Here is a 19,441-nt window from a genome sequence, read left to right on the forward strand (position 1 = left end):
GTGCCACAACTACTGAGCCCACATGCCTAGAGCCCATGTTCCACAAGAAGAGAAGCCACTGCATCGAGAAGCCTGAGCAACCAGAGAGTAGTCCCTGCTCATCACAACTAGAGGAAGCCCGCACACAGCAGCGAAGACCCAGCCAAAAATAAATAAGTAAATTTAAAATCACGTCTAACAATCTAGCTTCATCTTTCCCTCCTGGACCTCTGTTAGATCAAGAACTGTCAACACTTGCTCAGGATTGGTCATGCTCTTATTTTGCTGAGTGTTTGTGCTTCTCTGAGTCCGTTTTTCTCTAGCAAGTTGGGAACCCCAGGACGGACTTCTCCATCCTCAGACCCCCAGTCTGTCAGGACACGACTCTGTCTACCTGAGTGCTTAGCACAAGCTTCCAGAGTGAGTGATTCATTAACTGAGGGCTGGGACTGTTTGTTTAAGGGATGGGAAGGATGAACTTGGACTCTTTATGATGCCATCAAGAATTTTGCAAGGATTTAGAGGCTGGGAAAGATTGAAGGCAGGAGGAGAAAGGGACAACAGAGGATGAGATGGTTGGATGCCATCAACGACTCAATGGACATGAGTTTGAGTAAACTCCAGGAGTTGGTGATGGACAGGGAGGCCTGGCGTGCTGCAGTCCATGGGGTCGCAAAGAATTGGACACAACTGAGCAATTGAACTGAACTGAGAGAGCAGAAGCGATAAAATTATAATATTTAGAGCCAGAATTAACATTTAGAGCTAGGCTTAGTTGATATTTATAGATGAGGAAATTAAAGCCAGAGAAGTAGAATAACTTGCTAGTTGGTGGCAGAGGCAAGTTTTTGACTTCCAGACAAGTGGGAGGCTAAGACTGTCAGAGCCCCATCTGTCCGGAGAGAAAAAAGATGCTGGGATTATTCAGCCTGGAGATATTATTTCAGGTCAAAGAAATAAAATGACACCGGTCCTGTCCCATGTCTCTAGCACCCACTACCACCACCGCACAAACTCTCTCTCTTCATCTCCCCAAAGGAAAGAGCAGGAGCATACAGGAAGAACTTAGACCTTTCAAGACACTTGATCTAAAACACAGAAATGGAGTTGGGCTTTTGTGAGGTGCAGTGAAAGGCAGAAGCATTCCCGTCTTAAGGACAATGGTATAAATAGTACCCTTAGTTTTGAACAGTGTACATATAACCTGCATTATCATACATGGTAGCCTTGATTACTGATCTGATTTTTCAGGTCATATAATATCTAATGGGATAAAAAATTAAGAATTTCATTTGTAGAAATTATACAAGATAGTTTAACAGTTTTTATTACTCACATTAGTATTCTGGAGACCAAATCTGCATGGTGAAGTAAAAAGTTGAGACCATGTTGTTTTCTTTCAAAAAAGAAATTAAAATCCTTGTTAACTTATATAATTCTCCAATCTCTTTCAAGTCACGGTTATCATGTTTTCAAAACTCTCGAAGTTATACCCACCTACCATATCCATGTTTAAAACATATTATGTACATCTTAGACTGTTTAAACATTTTTCTGTGAATGACAAAGCAAAGAGGAAGTGAGACATCTTTCCTGGTGAATGCTGTTTCTGAATTTTGTTAACTGAATCTGTCTCTATCACGCTATTAAAAGCACTTTCTCAAGGTCACCCATGACCTCCAATTACCAGGTTCAGTGATTTACTGATTCTTCTTGCATTCTAACCTCTCTGTTGCATCTTACCCTTCTGTCAGGATGTTCCCTTGATCCTTGTTTGCTATGCCACACATATGATCCCAGTTCTTCTCCCACCCATCTGATGGCACCTCAGATTCCCTTGAGACCATCTGTGTCTTTGTGTCCCTTGAGCCCTGGCATGCAGCCCCTTGAAAAAGACTTTTAGCCTGAGGTATGGTCAAGAGTTTGAACTGGCTTAGAGGTGAGCTCTGGAGGCAAGAAGATGGATGATTATCATCTAGCTTCCTTTGTTTAGTTGACCAAGTAGACCTAGTTTTTCTGCTGCTGAAATTAAGTAATAATGATTTTTCCCACAAACAGTTCCACAGTTTAAAACTTTCAAATTATTAGATAGAATTTTCTGAGTTTTCATCTTTTTTCTCTTAACTTTTTGATACTCTTGGTATACTCAACCAGCCTACCTATAATGAACATAAGCGAATAAAACAAGCAAACATGCTCAGAAGTATTTTTATGATGTACTGCAAAATGCCTCTTAGCTCAGATCATCTGAACGGAGGATCACTGCACGGGTCTGCAGGCCTGGCCCTGTTGGATACCCTTGACGTGGGCTGTCCATCCAGTCCCACACTCCAAATGTTGGGAGTGTCAGTCTCCAAAATGCTGATGGCCTGGGGTCAAAATTCCTTCTCACTCAATTCCTAGAAACTAGAATTCACACGGAGGAAGGAGTCCAGATGGAATGGGTCTCAGACAACACCATGAGGAACAATTGAGGAGGCCTATGAAAAAGAAGACCATGTGAAATATGTCTTCAAAGCTGTGTGCAAGAGAGACTAGTCTGCTCTGAATACAGAAGACCAACCTAGGACCAGTGGGCAGACATTGTAAGAGAGCTATTTAAAAAATGAAGTGCAAACACAACCTTGTAAATCAACCTTACTCCAATAAAAATTAATGAAAAAAAAAAAACAACTGTACTTTGGTTAGTGGTAAACAGTCCGCCTGCCAATGCAGGAGATATATGAGATGCGAGTTTGATCTCTGGGTAGGGACGATCCCCTGGAGAAGGATATGGCAACCCACTCCAGTATTCTTGCCTGGGAAATCCCAGGGACAGAGGAGCCTGATGGGCTACAGTCCGTGAGGTCACAAAGAGTCGAAAACGACTGAGCATCTGAGCACACATGCACATACATTGGTCAGAATCTTCCTGGAGATGACACAGTTTAGTCTCATGACAGTGAACCTAAATTTTCATAAGACCTACATATAATTACGCCTGGTAAAGAGTGTTGTTGATTAAAACATAAATACCAAAAGAAAAAAGGAAGTGCGGGGAAGGACAGGAATGGCCTGTGTCAGAGTACAAAGAAAGAAGGGAGCCTGGTGTCTGCAGAAAATGGTAGCAGTTTATCTACCCAGAGAGGACAGAGTCAGCCAGAGGGTCACACAAATAGCATCACATAGGACCCTTAAATTCCAGCAGAGGAATTTGGGTGGGGGTTCTCGTTCACTGGGGAGAACAAACCGAGGAAAAAAGATATGCCAGTGCAGTGGGAGCAATTTCGCAACTTAAAATTTGTCCCAAAGCAGACAACCTACAACTTCTTGATAAAGAGACTAGAAGCTGATATATAGCATTTTCAAATGTTTGAAGAAATTCCAGGACTGATTTCTGCTTTTAACCTACTTTTCAGCCTTGACCCCTAGAGCATATTTCCAGATGTATCTCTTTAGTCATCAGAGGCACTTCTTCCTTTCAGGCAGAAGGTCATAAGCTATACAAGGACCTGAAGAACTTCCTCAGTGCAGTCAAAGGTGAGTATCATGGAGCACAGGGGGATCCAGATGGTGTTTATGCAGCTAAGAGGTCTAGGGGATGGAAAAAAACCAACCGTACTCGGGCTTTTCATCACTTGCCTGTGCCTGACCCCTGGAACTTTGTGGACCAAGGAAGAGTAACTTTTCCTATCCAACCCCATCCAGCTTCCCTCACTGACGGCCCAAACCTACGGAGTTTGCCCTTTTGGATTAGCCCCATTGATTCGCCTGTCACCTATATGATTATGTCAGACTACTTTATGGTAGCACTGAGTTCTCTCCTTTCAGTGATGCATGAAAGTTCAAAGAGAGTGTCAGAAACCCTGCAGGAGATCTACAGCAGCAAGTGGGATGGTCATGAGGAGCTGAAGGCCATCGTGGCGGTAAGAGTATTCTGGGCTTTACAGTTCTTCAAGTCACCCTACCCTCATCTCAGCCTCATCCCAGCTTCTCTGTCCAAGCAAACAGGAGAACAAAGGAGCCAATTCACACTGTTTATTTGTATAGCCATAGCCATGGTCACAGGTGGTAGGAAGGAGCTGTAACTATGAAGGTAAAAGCAAGTTTTCCCTTACCTGTGGATTCCTCTTGTTTATCCTCTCCCTCTCTTGAAAACCTTAGAAAGTTTTACCTACACAAAACTCGGTTGGTTGTTTTTGAAAACTGACTTTATGCAGTCATTTGCTCCCAAACTTCCGTATCCTTCAAACTCTAGAGTCCAAGACTGTTCTTCATTCTAAGGATTCTAATCCCTAGAATGTATGACCAGTCTCGTATACCTCTTCCCTGAGGAAGAGCTGTTTCTTCATCTGACTTTTCCCCAGAGTTCAAAATGACCTTTTAAAAATATTGGTCTCCCTAAGGAAGTTTGTTGCAGGAAGAATTGGGATATTTCCCTGGAATGAAGTTGTTGTTGAGAAGCGGGGCCCTTACCACTGCCCTCTGCCTCTATCCTACAGAATAATGATCTCCTTTGGGAAGACTATGAAGAGAAACTAGCTGACCAGGCTTTGAGGACCATGGAAAACTATGTGGCCCAGTTCAGTGAGATTAAGGTAATCAGTTTACAGCATCAAGGATGGGTTATGAGTGGCCCATGTAAGTTAGAAGACATGATCTCCAGGGAAGATCCCCTGGAGAAGAGAATGGCAATCTACTCCAGTATTCTTGCCTGGAGAATTTCATGGACAGAGGAGCCTGGTAGGCACCTGTCTGGGGAATCACAAAGAGTCGGACTTGACTGAGTGACGTCTCTTTCACTTTCACTTGGGTAGAAGTACAGGTAGAGTTAGAGCCCATGGTTAGGAATGAAGTTGGGCAGGTTAGGAAAAAGATTGAAAGTTGAGGGTTTACACAAGAGGTTAGGGTGAAGAGTTAGAGATAGTGTAAAGATTACATTTAGATTTAGATTTCAGTGAACTAGATTTGGGCTGGTTTTGAATTAGATCCAGGTCAGAGCATCCCTTTTTGTTGTGAGAAATAGCTGGTGGGACTAAAGATATTTATTGTAGAGAAGAGTAAACTTAGAGGAGTCGTAATAATTATCTTCAAATATTTGAAAGCCTGTTAGGTAAAAGAGGACTTCAGCCTGTTCTAAACTGTTCCAGAAAGTAGAATTAGAATTCATTAATTCATTCAACTCATATTTATTAAACATCTACTTTGTTGAGCACTGTGCTGGTTTTAGATTAATATAGGAAGAAATTAAAGGAAGCCTCACTTAAATTTCTCATAGCTAAAGCTTTCCAAAGAAGAAATGAAATCTACTGAGAGATAGTGAGTTGTCTATTCTCTGTTCAAGCAGAAGTCTAACTACTTCTTATCTTGGATATTGTAGATAAGCTTTGTGAACTGAATAGGAAGTTGGGTCAGATAATTAACAAGATCCTTTCAAGTTCTGTGGTTGAGGGAACAAGACAAAGCCATTACCATGGTTTGCCTCTCCCTAGTGTAATTTGTAGTTGGTATGAGATTGAGTAGATGTTCTCTCAGAGCTCATAATAGTTTGCCATTTTTATTATTATGCTTTAGGATTTTCAAACTACTTTATATTCAGCATTTGATCTTTAAAATAACACGATGGGACAGGGGGCTTCCCTGGTGTCTCAGTTCAGTCACTCAGTCATGTCTAACTCTGCAACCCCATGGACTGCAGCACGCCAGGCCTCCCTGTCCATCACCAACTCCTGGAGTTTACCCAAACTCATGTCCATTGAGTCAGTGATGCCATCCAACCATCTCATCCTCTGTTGTCCCCTTTTCTTCCCGCCTTCAATCTTTCCCAGCATCAGGGTCTTTTCAAACAAGTCAGTTCTTCATATCAGGTGGCCAAAGTATTGGAGTTTCAGCTTCAGCATCAGTCCTTCCAATGAGTATTCAGGACTGATATCCTTTAGGATTCTTAAAGAAATGGGAATACCAGACCACCTGACCTGCCTCCTGAGAAATCTGTATGTAACAGTTAGAACCCAACATGGAACAACAGACTGGTTCCAGATTGGAAAAGGAGTACATCAAGGCTGTATATTGTCACCCTGCTTCTTTAACTTACATGCAGAGTACATCATGAGAAACCCTGGGCTGGATGAAGTACAAGCTGGAATCAAGATTGCTGGGAGATATAACAATGACCTCAGATATGCATATGACACCACCCTTTTGGCAGAAAGTGAAGAAGAACTAAAGAGCCTCTTGATGAAAGTGAAAGAGGAGAGTGAAAAAGTTGGCTTAAAACTCAACATTCAGAAAACTAAGATCATGGCATCCGGTCCCATCACTTTATGGCAAATAGATGGGGAAACAGTGGAAACAGTAACAGACTTTATTTTGGGGGGCTCCAAAATTACTGCAGATGGTGACTGCAGCCATGAAATTAAAAGACACTTGCTCCTTGGAAGAAAAGTTATGACCAACCTAGACAGCATATTAAAAAGCAGAGACATTACTTTGAGAACAAAGGGCCATCTAGTCAAAGCTATGGTTTTTCCAGTAGTCATGTATGGATGTGAGAGTTGGACTATAGAGAAAGCTGAGCACTGAAGAATTGATGCTTTTGAACTGTGGTGTTGGAGAAGACTCTTGAGAGTCCCTTGGACTGCAAGGAGATCCAACCAGTCCATCCTAAAGGAAATCAGTCCTTGGTGGCTCAGCGGTAAAGAGTTCACCTGCCAGTGCAGGAGACATGAGTTCAATCCCCGGGTCAGGAGTATCCCCTGGAAGAGGAAATGGCAATCCACTCCAGTATTCTTGCCTGAGAAGTCCTATGGACAGAGGAGCCTGGCGGGCTACAGTCCATGGGGTCACAAAAGTCAGACACGACTGAGCAACTAAACAACAACACAGGGCAGATGAGGCTACTGAGGCTCCAAAAGAGGCATGCCTTGCCCTGGGTGACAAGGCTAATAAATGGTAGTGTTGGGAGTAAAACCCAAAAACTCCTGACCTTCATTTTAGTATGTTTCTCAAGGCCATTTCTTCTGGGTGCTGAACCAGTCTCTAATAGAGTCGTACGATATGTTGCAGTTCAGTGTAGGCTTCCAGGTGCTCTGGGGGATTGCCCTCTACTCTCTCCCCCTGAGAATTCCCCATTCTTTCCAGATAATGAGGGAGATCCCTGAGCACAAAACCCTGTTAGAAAGTACAATAAAATTTGATAATAGGACAGGAATGCTGCCTCTGATACTCTGTTACCAACATCCTGGCCACTTAAAAGTGAGTACCAAGGTCCTCTCTCTTGACTCTGGGTTAGGAAAGAATTGCCAAGCGGGGCCGGAAGCTCGTGGACTACGACAGTGCCCGACATCACCTGGAGGCGGTACAGAATGCCAAGAAGAAAGATGAGGCCAAGACAGCCAAGGTAAAAAAAAACAAACCCTGGTAAAACCCTTCCTGCCCTCCCTTTCCCCACAATTGTGGCAGGTGGTTGAGCCAAGTTCAGTTTAGGAAATGATAAATTCAGCATCCAGTGTCTTGAAGGAAATCCTGTTTCCTCTGACACCAATGCTCTCAGGATAGTCAGACTCAAGGCTGGGGAGGACACAGGTCTGGGGAAGGAGAGGCATGTTTCCTAGTAAGCCTCGTCCCTGAAAAAATGCAGAAGAGAGAGGAAGCAATCTCTAGCTTTGGGTTCAGGAATAAGGGGAATTGGTCTTCTCTCTTACTACCTAGGCAGAGGAAGAGTTCAACAAAGCCCAGGTTGTGTTTGAAGATCTGAACCAGGAACTACTAGAGGAGCTGCCTGTCCTTTATAACAGGTAATGACTGAGTTTCAGAAGAGGGCTGGATCCCAGGCCCTGGGCAGCCCAAACATGTTGCCTCCTGAAAAGAGCCCTGGTTGAAGAATGGAATGTTGCTTCAGCCCTGCCCCTAACTTGCTGGGGTTATTAGGCTCACCGCCTTATCTCTGGACCTTGATTCCTTCATTTGCAATTCAGAGATTCTTTGCCCTACCAGCTTTTCCGGGTTTAAAGACAAGATGTCTCTTAGGTAGGAGAGATCTTGGCAAATAAAGTGCTGTCATCATGCTTGCTAGGAGTATCTGGTTTTATGCTTGAGTGTGTATTGTTTTAAACAAGCTTGGTTCGTGAACATCTAGATTCACGTAGAAGATAAACCATGGGATGAGTGTTAACATTAATGAAGATGTTTTTGCTTCACAGTAGGTAAAAATGTTTTAGATATAAATTTCCCACATTGGAAGAGGAATCTGATCAGAAGTTCTATTTTTATCCAATTTTCTTTTCATTGTACAAGATATGCTTTAATGCAGTTGTAGTCAGAGTATTTTATATTGTCACTTTATATTAGTCTATGAATGAGGGATCCTTTATAATGACTACATGTATTGTAAAATATTAATTATGTGATTCCTAATTTAAACAGAATTGAAATTTAATAGTTTCTTTAAATGTAAACTTCCACAGTTCATTTACAGTAGAATTTCATTAATGTATATACAGCTGCATAGACATCCAAGTACCACATACTGAGAAAGAATACTTATTATAATTATGGCTGTATGGCCTTATACATCACTTCTAAAATTCTTCAAAGCACTTTCACATCTACTTCAGTATCTGAAGAGCCTGAATCAGATAACTTCATTCACGCATGCTAAGTCACTGTAGTCATGTCCAACTCTTTGCAACCCTATGGATTGTAACCCTCCAGGCTCCTCTGTCCATGGGATTCTCCACGCAAGGATACTGGAGTGGGTCACCATGCCCTTCCCAGGGGCTCTTCCCAACCCAGGGTTTGAACCCATGTCTCCTGTGGCTCCTGCATTGCAGGCAGATTCTTTACCTCTGAGCCACCGGGAAACTTCATTCATAGAGATCTGTTATACTTTGGTGTCATGTCTCCCCTGCCTTCCCACTCTTGAGAGTCTAATGTACTCCTGTCCTGGCTCTGACGAATCCAGGTCCCAACATTCTGAGTCTAGGCCATGGAGTGCTTTTCTGTGAGGAGCCTGGCAGTGGCTGGCTTTGGCTTATGCATCTACCTTATACTTCAGCAGAGACTTCCTTTACCAGCACTTACTGTACGTGTTTGTTCTTTTGCTTCCTGATAGTCGTATTGGCTGTTATGTGACCATCTTCCAAAACATTTCCAACCTGAGGGATGTCTTCTACAGGGAAATGAGCAAGGTGAGAAACATCTGGCCAATTTAGACACCTGGAAGTGTTAGTCGCTCAATCATGTCAAACTCTTTGCAACTCCATGGACTGTAGCCTGCCAGGCTCTTCTGTCCATGGAATTCTCCAGGCAAGAATACTGGAGTGGGTTACCATTTCCTTCTCCCAAGGATCTTCCCGACCCAGAGATTGAACTCGGGTCTCCTGCATTGCAGGCAGATTCTTTATCATCTGAGCCACCAGAGAGCCCGTTTAGACACCTTGGAGGATTTTTCTAATAAATATGAAGGTCACTTTAATTTACATAACTTCATTAAATATCCATATTGGCATCACAGATGTTTACTTTTTTCTCATGGTGAAATAACAGCACTTGATAGACTCTGCTGCTCCATTAACAACTGAATGGTCTCCAAACGAGTTTCAGGTGCACCAAGGAGATTAGGACTATAGAAGCAACAGCTGAAGTGGGGAACTAAATTGTGCAATCTTTTGTCTTCTGTTGCTGGGGAGTGGAGGCGGTGTTTAAACATAGCTCAATTTCTCAGGTTATTGGTCTTGAAAAGGGCCAGTCCTATGTAGTGATGGGCAGCCATGGAACATGACTTCATGGGGTCTTTTCTAGTCCTGCAATTCCAAGACACCTTGCTGTTACAGTATGAATTATATTCACATCCATATCCACACATGTTCCTCTCCACAGTTTCTTTGGCTAAATTATGGTTTGCCTAGTTGATATTACAATGACTTTTTGTTCCCTGGGTCACCTGAGGGAAGCTAGAACCTCAAATCAACATCAGATATCAAGGACCTGGCCTTGAGAGAACTACCAGTCTGATGGAAAAGACAGAAATTAAGACACAACTGAGACACTAATGCAAAAGAGATGAGGAATTTTATCATTTAGGGTAGGAAGGTTTTATTTTGGGAGAGAAGGAATTTGTTGGTCCCAGGTTCCCACGTGGCTAATATCTCCTCTCTTGCTTGCTCCAGCTGAACCACAATCTCTACGAGGTGATGAGCAAACTGGAGAAGCAGCATTCCGACAAAGTCTTTGTGGTGAAGGGACTCTCAAGGTGAGCTGCTTCTGAGACTCATTTCTGTTTGGTTTGTCCTGTGTGTGAACACATTCAGCACTCTCATCTCTGATCCCAAATCCTGACCTTTCCTTTGTGTCCAAGTACATAATGTTGTTTTTTGTTTGTGCTACAAATAAATTATTTTTCGTTTATGAAATACTTCAATGATAACTAAAGATATCAAAAATAGTACAACAAATAGCCATATACCCATCACCAAATTTAAGAAATCAACTAATGAAATACCTGGTGGCTCAGTGGATAGGAATCCGCCTGCCAGTGAAAGGGACGCAGGTTCGATCCCTGGTCCAGGAAGATCCCACATACTGCAGAGCAAGTAAGCCCACGTGCCACAACTGCTGAAGCCCACAAACCACAATGAAGAGTAGCCCCCACTTCCCCACAACTAGAGAACGCCTGTGTGCAGCAGCAAAGACTGAGTGCAAGCAAAACTGAATAGATAAATAAAAACTTTTTAAAGGGAAAAAATAATATATATAATTAAATCTCCCAGTGTCCCTTTCTCATTCACTTTCTCTTCCTGTCCCCCACCAAGGGTAACCAATATCTTAAATTTTAGTATTTATTATCCACATGCATGTTTTTTTACTTTGATTATACATATATATGAATACACAAAAATACTATTTTGCATGTTTTAAAATTTTATTTAAATATAATTATACTGTATATATTCTTTTGTTCTCTTAGTATTGTTTTTGAGATTTACTTATCCTTGTTGCTACATGTTGTTAGTGCTGATCTTTCCTTTTCATAATTGTTATGGATGTTACTGTATGGCTAGTTCACAATCTGTTTATCTGAACTGTTAGTGGACATTGACATTGCCTTCCAGTTTTATGCTATTACAAATAATGGTGCGATGAATGTGTTTTACATTTCTCCTTGTATGAATATTATTAAGAGTTTCTTTAGGATGTACTGGGAGTGGAATTGCTAACTCACAGAATCTGTACATTTGGGTTCCTTCAGCCTTACGAGACATTACCATTGCCAAATTGCTCTCCAAAGCCATTGTCCCAATTTACAGCCCACCAGCAGTGAATTAAAGCCCCCATTGCTCCATATTCTTGCTATATGTGACATGTCAGACTTCTTAATTTTTCCAAGGAAATGGGTATGAAATGGAGTTTTTTGCAGTTTTAATTCCATCTCCACAATGGCTGGTTAACTTGAATATTTGTTCATGTTATTGACCTTTTAAGGTTCCTGTTCTGTGACTTTCATGTTTATCCTTTATTCACATTTTTCATGTAGATTGTTTACTTTTTAAAAAAAATTGATTTATATGAGGTGGGTTTTTTTGTATATTCTGGATATTAATCCTTTAGTGATACACATTGCAAATACCTTTTCTTAACCTGTCATGACCTGCTTTCCTGTGTGTGTCAATGTGGTATGTCTGTTACCTTCATAATGTGATCACTTTCTTATTCCAAAGCCTTTTAAGTTTTATCAAGTTCTTTCTATGCACAAGGTTTTATGCTGAGAGTTAGGGATCCAGAGACATAGGTGACTTGTCTTTTCCCTGAAGTGACTTACAAAAGTTGGAAGGACACAAAATGTGCCTAAGAAAACAAGACAATATAAAATTGCACATACTAAGCACCTAAGGAGACCAGTTAGGAATTCCAAGAGTTAAGTGATTGCAATATGCAGATAGATGGTCAGGGAAGACTTTGAGGAGGTGCTGAAATTGAGTTTGAGATTTGAAGAAAGAATGGGGCTCAGTATGTTGTTTGTATTTGATATTTGTACTACTCATTTAGCAGTCAGTTACAGACTATTAAAAGGAATCACTAACGGGCCAATATAGACTTCCCTTTTCCAAAAACTCTATTTCTTCTCTTCCCAGCATTGAAAACCAGAGTTCTCTCTAAGTGTCCATTCATCTGAAATTAACCATCACTTACACCAAGATGTCCTAGAACCTTGCAGAGAAATCTGATCTTTTCTTGCTATATCCTGGGCCTTCTAAACCTGCTGACCCATAAAATGCTAGTGCTAGAAAGAACCTTATGTCACTTAGCTTATCTTACATCAGAAACGCCCACAGGGCTGGAACTAAATTATTCCCTTTCTCTTCCTATCACTCTCTCCCATCCTTGAACCCAGGATACAGCACGTAGTTGCTACACATCAAGCAAATATTTGTGGGTTGCTTTATCAGGTAGTGGCTGGTACCCAGGAGACACTTAAGGAGATGAGTAGGAGTTAAAGTGATGTTGGCTGCAGATACTCAGCACAGTATTCAGCATACTCAATAAATGTTGTAGTCAGTTTTCATTGTTCATGGTAGTTTTGTTCTAGAAATCACCACAAGCTCTGAATTAGTGAATACTGACCCACTGCTCCTAGGGGAGACATGGGGTTAGGTTCCTAGGAGCCCCTGGTCCCAACATTTTCATCAAGCGATCCATACAGATCCATACGATCCATACAGATCCATATAAACCATATATTTGTTTAAAGACATCTTATTTAATATATATTGTTGATTCATTCATATTGGAAGAAGGCAATGGCAATGCACTCCAGTATTCTTGCCTGGAGAATCCCAGGGATGGGGGAGCCTGGTGGGCTGCCGTCTATGGGGTCGCACAGAGACAGACACGACTGAAGCGACTTAGCAGCAGCAGCAGCATTCATATTGAACCCACAGCCACCAGCACTTTAACTCATGCCTGAATGAAGCTTATCTTAACATATGTATTTTCTCTGGAAGGCACATCACAGACTTTCTGATCTCAAACAGCACTTTGGCACTGTACTTGGAGGCCATTTTAAGTAGCAAAATCACCAGAGAAAAGCACAACAATGTGTAAAAACTTGGCAAACAGGACATATTTACACTAAGAGAGTTAAAACAGGAAGGCAGAGGCTTGCCTTGTTAGACCTCAGTTGGGAGAGTACTGGTCAGGCAATCATTCTTCATAGCTGGCATGTGTCCGAGAGTGATTCTGAAAGTATCACAAGTATTGATCTTGAGGTGGGTAGATGAATTTGCAAATACAGAATCCATGAGGATCAACTGTATTTCACTCATGAACTGTTTTTCCCCGAGGAAAATACTTTAATATATTGCTGAGTTTTTTCCAGTCTCTTTTTCTTTATATATTTTTAGATAATCAAGATTGTGATATGGATAAAAATTCTATAGCCTTTTTCCACTTTACTTTATAATTTAAGCACTATTGCAAATTATACAAACTTTCTGGGAAAAGTTTTCAATTAGCAATAATCGCGCCTCGGATAAACCTCATTGGCTACGATACTGCCACTGCGCAAAGCTATATATACAAACTTTCTGATGCCATTTTAAATTGCTTTTCTCTGTTTTATTATTATATGAATCTATCATTATATATTTGGGGTATTGGGGTTACTTCCAGTTTTTAGCTCTTCTGAATCTAAATACCCTTCCTTTTTTTAGCAGCAATAGACGCTCTTTAGTCATCTCTCCCCCAGTTCGAACATCTACAGTCTCCAGCCCTCTAACCTCACCTACCAGTCCTTCTGCACTTTCCTTGAAGAGTGAGAAGGACTCCAGCTCAGCAAGTGAAGAAGAGCTGGCATCTGATTCAGCCCAGGGAGAAGACAACTCCGAAATTAAAGAAGAGCCCATAAAAGACAAGGAAACAGAGGAGGAGGCGGAGACAAGCTCCTCTGAGGAAGAAGAGCCTCTGCTAGCCTGCAATGGCCCCACCCAGTCCCAGCCCTCACCCCTCACTGAGGATAGAGAGTCCCAGGAGGAAGTTTTCCTTTGCTCCCCAGCTCCACCACCAGGCAGAGCTCTGACCCCTTCAGAGCAGGCTTCATCTTCCTCAGCAGTAGTCCTCCGAACTCGTACCTCAAGCGAAGGATCTGAAGAGCCAAAGAAGAGAGTCTCTGTGCAGAGGGCTTCAGCACCACCTAATAGGCCTCCACCACCCAGAGCCACTCCCAGTCCCAGGGCCTCCTTAGGGAACATGCCCTCCAGCCCTCCAGCCTCACCCACCAGCCCTCGGGCCTCCTCAGAGGCCTCTCCTGACCCACAGCCACCAGAGAAGCCGGGAAGAGCAAAGGAAAACACCAACAGTCTGAACCCAGAAGAGCTCTGCACGTCCCCTACTTTGATGATGTCTCAGGTGAGAACAGATCTGGCTGAGTCTTTATTCCCTTTTATAATCTCCATTTGGACCATTTTTGCTAGGCTCAGGTTACCCCACAGTAGATAGGATTTTACGTCATTATATTACAGTTTCAAGGATAGTCTTGGACACCTGGTATTTCTTTCACATCATCATAGCAACTAATTTAGTGATCTGTAATGCTAGGGTAATTGACTTCTGCAAAGGGCTTATCTCTAATATTAGTATAACCAGATTGTTACTAATTCTTACTTTCTTCCTTTTGCTCCAAGTTCTAGGAGTTCCCAATATAAAATATCTACAACTGACATCCTGATCATTACCTTTTTTAATGTGGGGTAGGGAGGAAGGTCTCATTTCACTTTGTCATACTTATAACTATGGTAAATAGACCCCAAGCAAAATGGCATCAGCAAATTTCCAAGGCATTGTCTTTGATGAGAGAGGCCTAGAAGGAGCTCATAGAGGACAGTAAAGCAAAAGGATGGTCTTTTGAAAAGTGAAAATTTTGATGAGAAAAGGATTGTGTTAAAATAGAGACATAGACCCTCTGAAAGATCTGGAAATCAAGTCATATTCTATTCAAATTACATGGAAAGTCTATCTTATAGTGGAGAGATTTGACTTGTTCTTCAAGACTCCTGAGGACAAAAAAATGCCCTATGTATAAAGTAGTTTTGTTTTTTTTTTAAGGTACACTTTGAATCAATGTAGAGGAACTTTCAGCGATTAGCTCTGTTAAAAAATGGCATGGGAAAAATCTTTTTTTTAATACAGGGAAAGGGGGCACCAGGGGTGTCCAAAAACCAAAGGATGAGCCACCTTGAAAAACAGTTCCGCTTCCTTGATGTTAGAAGCTTAAGCTATATGGTCACCTACCTGCCAGGTACACTGTGGAGAGTGTTATGGTGCAGCATCTGACTAGATGGCATCCAGATTCATTCATTCATTCCACAATCATTCATTAAACCCCTCTATGTGCCAGACACTTTTCTAGGAAGTGGGGTTATTAGAGTGAAGCCAAACAAAATTCTCTGCCTTCCTGCATCTTACCTTTTAGTGGAGGGGAAAGAAACAAGAAACAGAATAAGTAAGTAAAATTACAGTTTAGTGTTAATAAGAGTTACAGAGAAAAATTAAGTAGGGGAAGGCACCAGGAGGGGGTGCTGAATTGCGGTTTTAAACAGTGGTCAGAAAAGGTGACACTTGGGCAGTGAAGGAGGCCAGGGCATGAACCATGTAGATATCTGGGAGTGTGAGATGTCTGGTACACCTCAGATCATAGCACCCTACTACTGAATATGCCTCCCTGAAGGTTGACCCGGCTATCTTGGGAGCTCCCTGCTGTCTGAGAGGAGCTAACATAGACAAAGGACACAAGGCTGTGATGCCTAGCAAGACAAGGAAGATAGAGACATGAGGACAATAAACTTATCGCAACTGACTCCCCTGAGGTACTAAAATCTGAGTCATCAAGGGTGTTATATCCTTGCCTGGGAAGGATATTCACGTGACTCAATGTGAGATATTGAGATATTGAAAATCCTAACACATAGAACATAAAACTTGCCCTTGGCTGGTTTCCGGTCTGAGGTTGCTATTCTGTATGAGAGAGATATGTAGGACATGTGGATAGTGAATAAGCACAAGGTCAATGTGGGCTTTTGTATAGTGAAGAGTAGAGCCACTTTTCTGCACTGAAAAAAGCAACTCAACTGTATGGAAAATCCAAAATTAAATTTGACTTTGTAATGTATGATTTTAGTATAGAGGCAGCAATAGAATGACCTGTTTGGCTCAGGTGAATAAGTGTGCATTCTTGGAGTAGTTTTACTGAAGGGGAAATTCTGGGGGCCGTGATGCTGCTTGACTGTTTTGAGGAACAGGCTAATAACGCTATCTTCCTAGGGAAAGAGGTACAGGACACAACCTCCTCACATTTGAGATTTATATAATCTTTCCTTACTCCCAGCCTCTCCTGTGGCATTGCTTTAGTCAGTGGCTAAGGAGATATAGTTTTCTTGTGGAATTAAGCAATAGAGCATCTTAGATCCTGGCCTGTCAGTATCATCAGTCCTCTGAAGCTTGTGTCCCTATAAGATTTGTTCACCTCCCTCACAGATGCATCATAAATCATATGTTCTCTCAAGCAGAACTATGGACCTATCACATATAAAAGTGGGTAAATAAAAAGATAACTGTGAGAAAATCTGTTCTTGCCCAGCATTTGAATCACCTGAGAGAACATGAAGATTTTGATAACTTCCTTGGAGGTAGCACTTACTTGGAGGTAGTATTGCTGTTGTTTAGTCACTAAGTCATGTCTGATTCTTTGCGACCCCATGAACTGCAGCCTGCCAGGCTTCTCTGTCCATAGGATTCTCCAAGCACGAATACTGGAGTGGGTTGCCATTTCATTCTCCAGGGGATCTTCACAACCCAAGGATCGAACCCGCGTCATCTGCCTTGCAGGCAGATGGAAGCCCAGAGTTAGTATTACCTTTGAGGTAATTCATGGCCTAGAATCAGCAGAGGGATTAAGAATAAGGAAATTTTCCTGAAAGGAGAAATCACAGGATTTCACGTGACTATCATACTGTTAGGTTTTACTTTAAAAGGATGACTTTTATAGTATATAAATTAAATTTCAATTTTTAAAAATTCTTTTAAAACCTTAGAGTGCCAAGTTCTTCCCCTGGCTTAGTAGTTCCATGCCTCAGGCTCCCATCTCAGAACCTAGACCTTTTCCCAAAGAAGACATCATGCCACTTGGCTCTCCTAACTGCCATGGGTTAGGATCATCTAAGTGTGTGCATTCTTGAGGAGAATTAGTCTAAAAGTGGTAGCTAGTGGTTTTAAGACCTATATTTGTATCCTTACAGACCATCACATAAATACATCTATATAGATGCATGTCACACAAATTATGGAAACAGTTCTGGAATTCAAAGGTCTGGTTGCCTGTCCCAGCAAGTCATTTCAGCCTTTGAATCTTGTTTTCCTAATCCAAGAGAGGATGACATAAAGCGTTCCCTGAAGCTTTCAGGCTGCAGTGAAACAACTTTATATGTTTGCCCTTAGTATTACCTGTGACCCTTATAAAGTGTAAGGCACAAAAGACCTTTCTAAGCCGACAGGCTGGGAGGCTGAGCCACATCTCACCAATAGAACTCTTCTTTTTGTAGAACCAAAGTCTTCAGCTTCATGGCTCTGCAGTTCCAGAAGAGAGCAATGTCATAGCACCTGAGCCTGAAGAAGAGGTAAGGAGGCCAGATGCTCAGAGAACACGGGGGTGGTGAGACTGGGATTGGGGATGGACCAAGGCTTGGCTGCAGGCTGGAATCCTCACTGTGGGCTGTGAGGGGAACCCAGCAGTGAAAAGATTCCTTAGGGCAAAGTCAAGCAGGTAGGAGCTGGAAGAATCAAGAGTACATGAGGCTTCCTTTGTGCCCATTTCGCAACTGGCCTTGGATCTCCTGATCCCTTCTCATAGTCGTCTCCTAAGAATGTATTTAGTTATGCCTAAACTTATTTCAAAAAGGAGTTAAGAGACACAAAACACATACAAAAGGTAAATACACACACGTACAAAATGTAGTAAAGTAACGCAGAATTCTGTACATTAGCAATAGTGACATAAGATGGAGCCATGAATTAGGCAAGTACAAAAATGCATTGTGTAAAATAGACTTACTAACAACAGACCACAAAATTGGTTCCAGATTTGCTAACATCCAAGAAGAAGAGGGAAAACCTGATCAGTTCACCCACTTTATGATGCCCCTTCCTTAACAGAACAACTCCTGCTACTAAGATGAAAAGAAATCTCTTCTGGGACTTCCCTGGTGGTCCAGTGGTTGAAGATTTGTTTTCTATTGCTGGGGACATGGGTTCAATCCCTGGTCAGGGAACTAAGATCCCACATGCTGAAGGTAGCCTAAGCCCAAGCACCACAACCAAGACCCAACACAGCTAGAAATAAGTAATTTTTTAAAAAAGAAAGAAATCTCCTCTGTGAATCCTCATAAAGAGATGGTGAATGAGATAGTGAACAGTCTCTGCAATAAGGCTTTACAATAATCCCAATAGCCAGTTTCACATCCTCCTCCCCCGCCCCATAAAGGCCAGTGCGTTACACTAAATATATTCAGGAGAGGAAGATTGATTTTTTACTTCTCTTGAGTGGTTGGTGGGAGGGCAGGTCCACATCTAATGCAATCATGTTTACTTTCTAGGTGTCTACCGTTCAAAATGCGCAACTCTGAAGAGGAACTGCCAGGACTTCCCCACATACACCTCCCCAGAGAAACTCCTCAGCTAGAGGATGTAGGTCATAGGGACTAATGATCCAACATTCATTTCTGGTTTCTCAAACTGTGAATCCTGGCTGTCTCTAAAGACCTAGCATTAATGGAGGCTGAGGAGCAGACTTAAGGGAGGGAGGGAAGCAGGCTTGGGAGAAAAGACTATTGGACTTGGAATATTTAATTCAGGTTTTAGCGTTGTTAGAGTAATAAGACCTTATATACTAATTAAGTGGGGCTAAAATGATAGACTACAAAAAGCAAAAGCATCTGTAGACATAGACATCTGTCCTCATACAGACATATAACCACATATACTCAGAGACTTATGCACAGATCTTTGATTTACCACTCATTTTGCAGGACTTGAACAGATTTTCAGATTGTTAAATAAAGTAGTATTCTGATGTGTATGGGGTTTTTTGGTTTTTGGTTTTTTTTGGACACAAGAAGTTGTTCCAGGCCAGCACACTGTTCTCCACTTAGGCAAGGTTATTGACTGTACCCCAGGTACAGAAAGCTTTAGTCACATCCCTGACCTCCAGCTCCCCCTACCTCCTGACTATAACACTTTGCTAATGCCTGGGGCCACAGGCTCCTCTCCTCAGTCTAGATGCATTATTGCCTACCTCCTCTACCCTTTGGTTAATAAGCAAATATCCTTGGAAAGGGGTTTTATTTTAGAGCTGTGTCTAGTGTCTACAGATTGGTACTTGATGTAAGTAAGGCTCTGACCAGGATGGAAGAAGAAACAGAACTCCAAGTGAAGGGGA

General features: G+C 41.9%; 1 protein-coding gene and 1 pseudogene across 3 annotated transcripts in view; one reads left to right on the plus strand and one right to left on the minus strand.

Annotated features, from left to right (window-relative positions):
• The window catches only part of BIN2 (bridging integrator 2), a 36,054-nt gene extending 16,973 nt beyond the window's left edge, over window positions 1–19,081 (plus strand). For 2 of the 3 annotated variants that reach the window (XM_061127585.1, XM_061127591.1), the window contains exons 3-12: window positions 3,444–3,498; window positions 3,790–3,884; window positions 4,461–4,556; window positions 7,250–7,357; window positions 7,669–7,754; window positions 9,071–9,146; window positions 10,128–10,210; window positions 13,668–14,361; window positions 17,550–17,624; window positions 18,600–19,081. In XM_061127585.1, the coding sequence (XP_060983568.1) occupies window positions 3,444–3,498; window positions 3,790–3,884; window positions 4,461–4,556; window positions 7,250–7,357; window positions 7,669–7,754; window positions 9,071–9,146; window positions 10,128–10,210; window positions 13,668–14,361; window positions 17,550–17,624; window positions 18,600–18,629 (1,398 nt within the window). In that variant the 3' untranslated portion in view covers window positions 18,630–19,081. The remainder of the gene's footprint in view (window positions 1–3,443; window positions 3,499–3,789; window positions 3,885–4,460; window positions 4,557–7,249; window positions 7,358–7,668; window positions 7,755–9,070; window positions 9,147–10,127; window positions 10,211–13,667; window positions 14,362–17,549; window positions 17,625–18,599) is intronic. The other variant, XM_061127587.1, reaches the window with a different exon arrangement.
• Window positions 13,361–13,526, minus strand: LOC133049438 (U4 spliceosomal RNA; annotated as a pseudogene).
• Window positions 19,082–19,441: the final 360 nt, after the last annotated feature.

The sequence above is a fragment of the Dama dama genome, chromosome 3 (assembly GCF_033118175.1).
Source record: "Dama dama isolate Ldn47 chromosome 3, ASM3311817v1, whole genome shotgun sequence".
NCBI classification, from domain to species: Eukaryota; Metazoa; Chordata; class Mammalia; order Artiodactyla; family Cervidae; genus Dama; species Dama dama.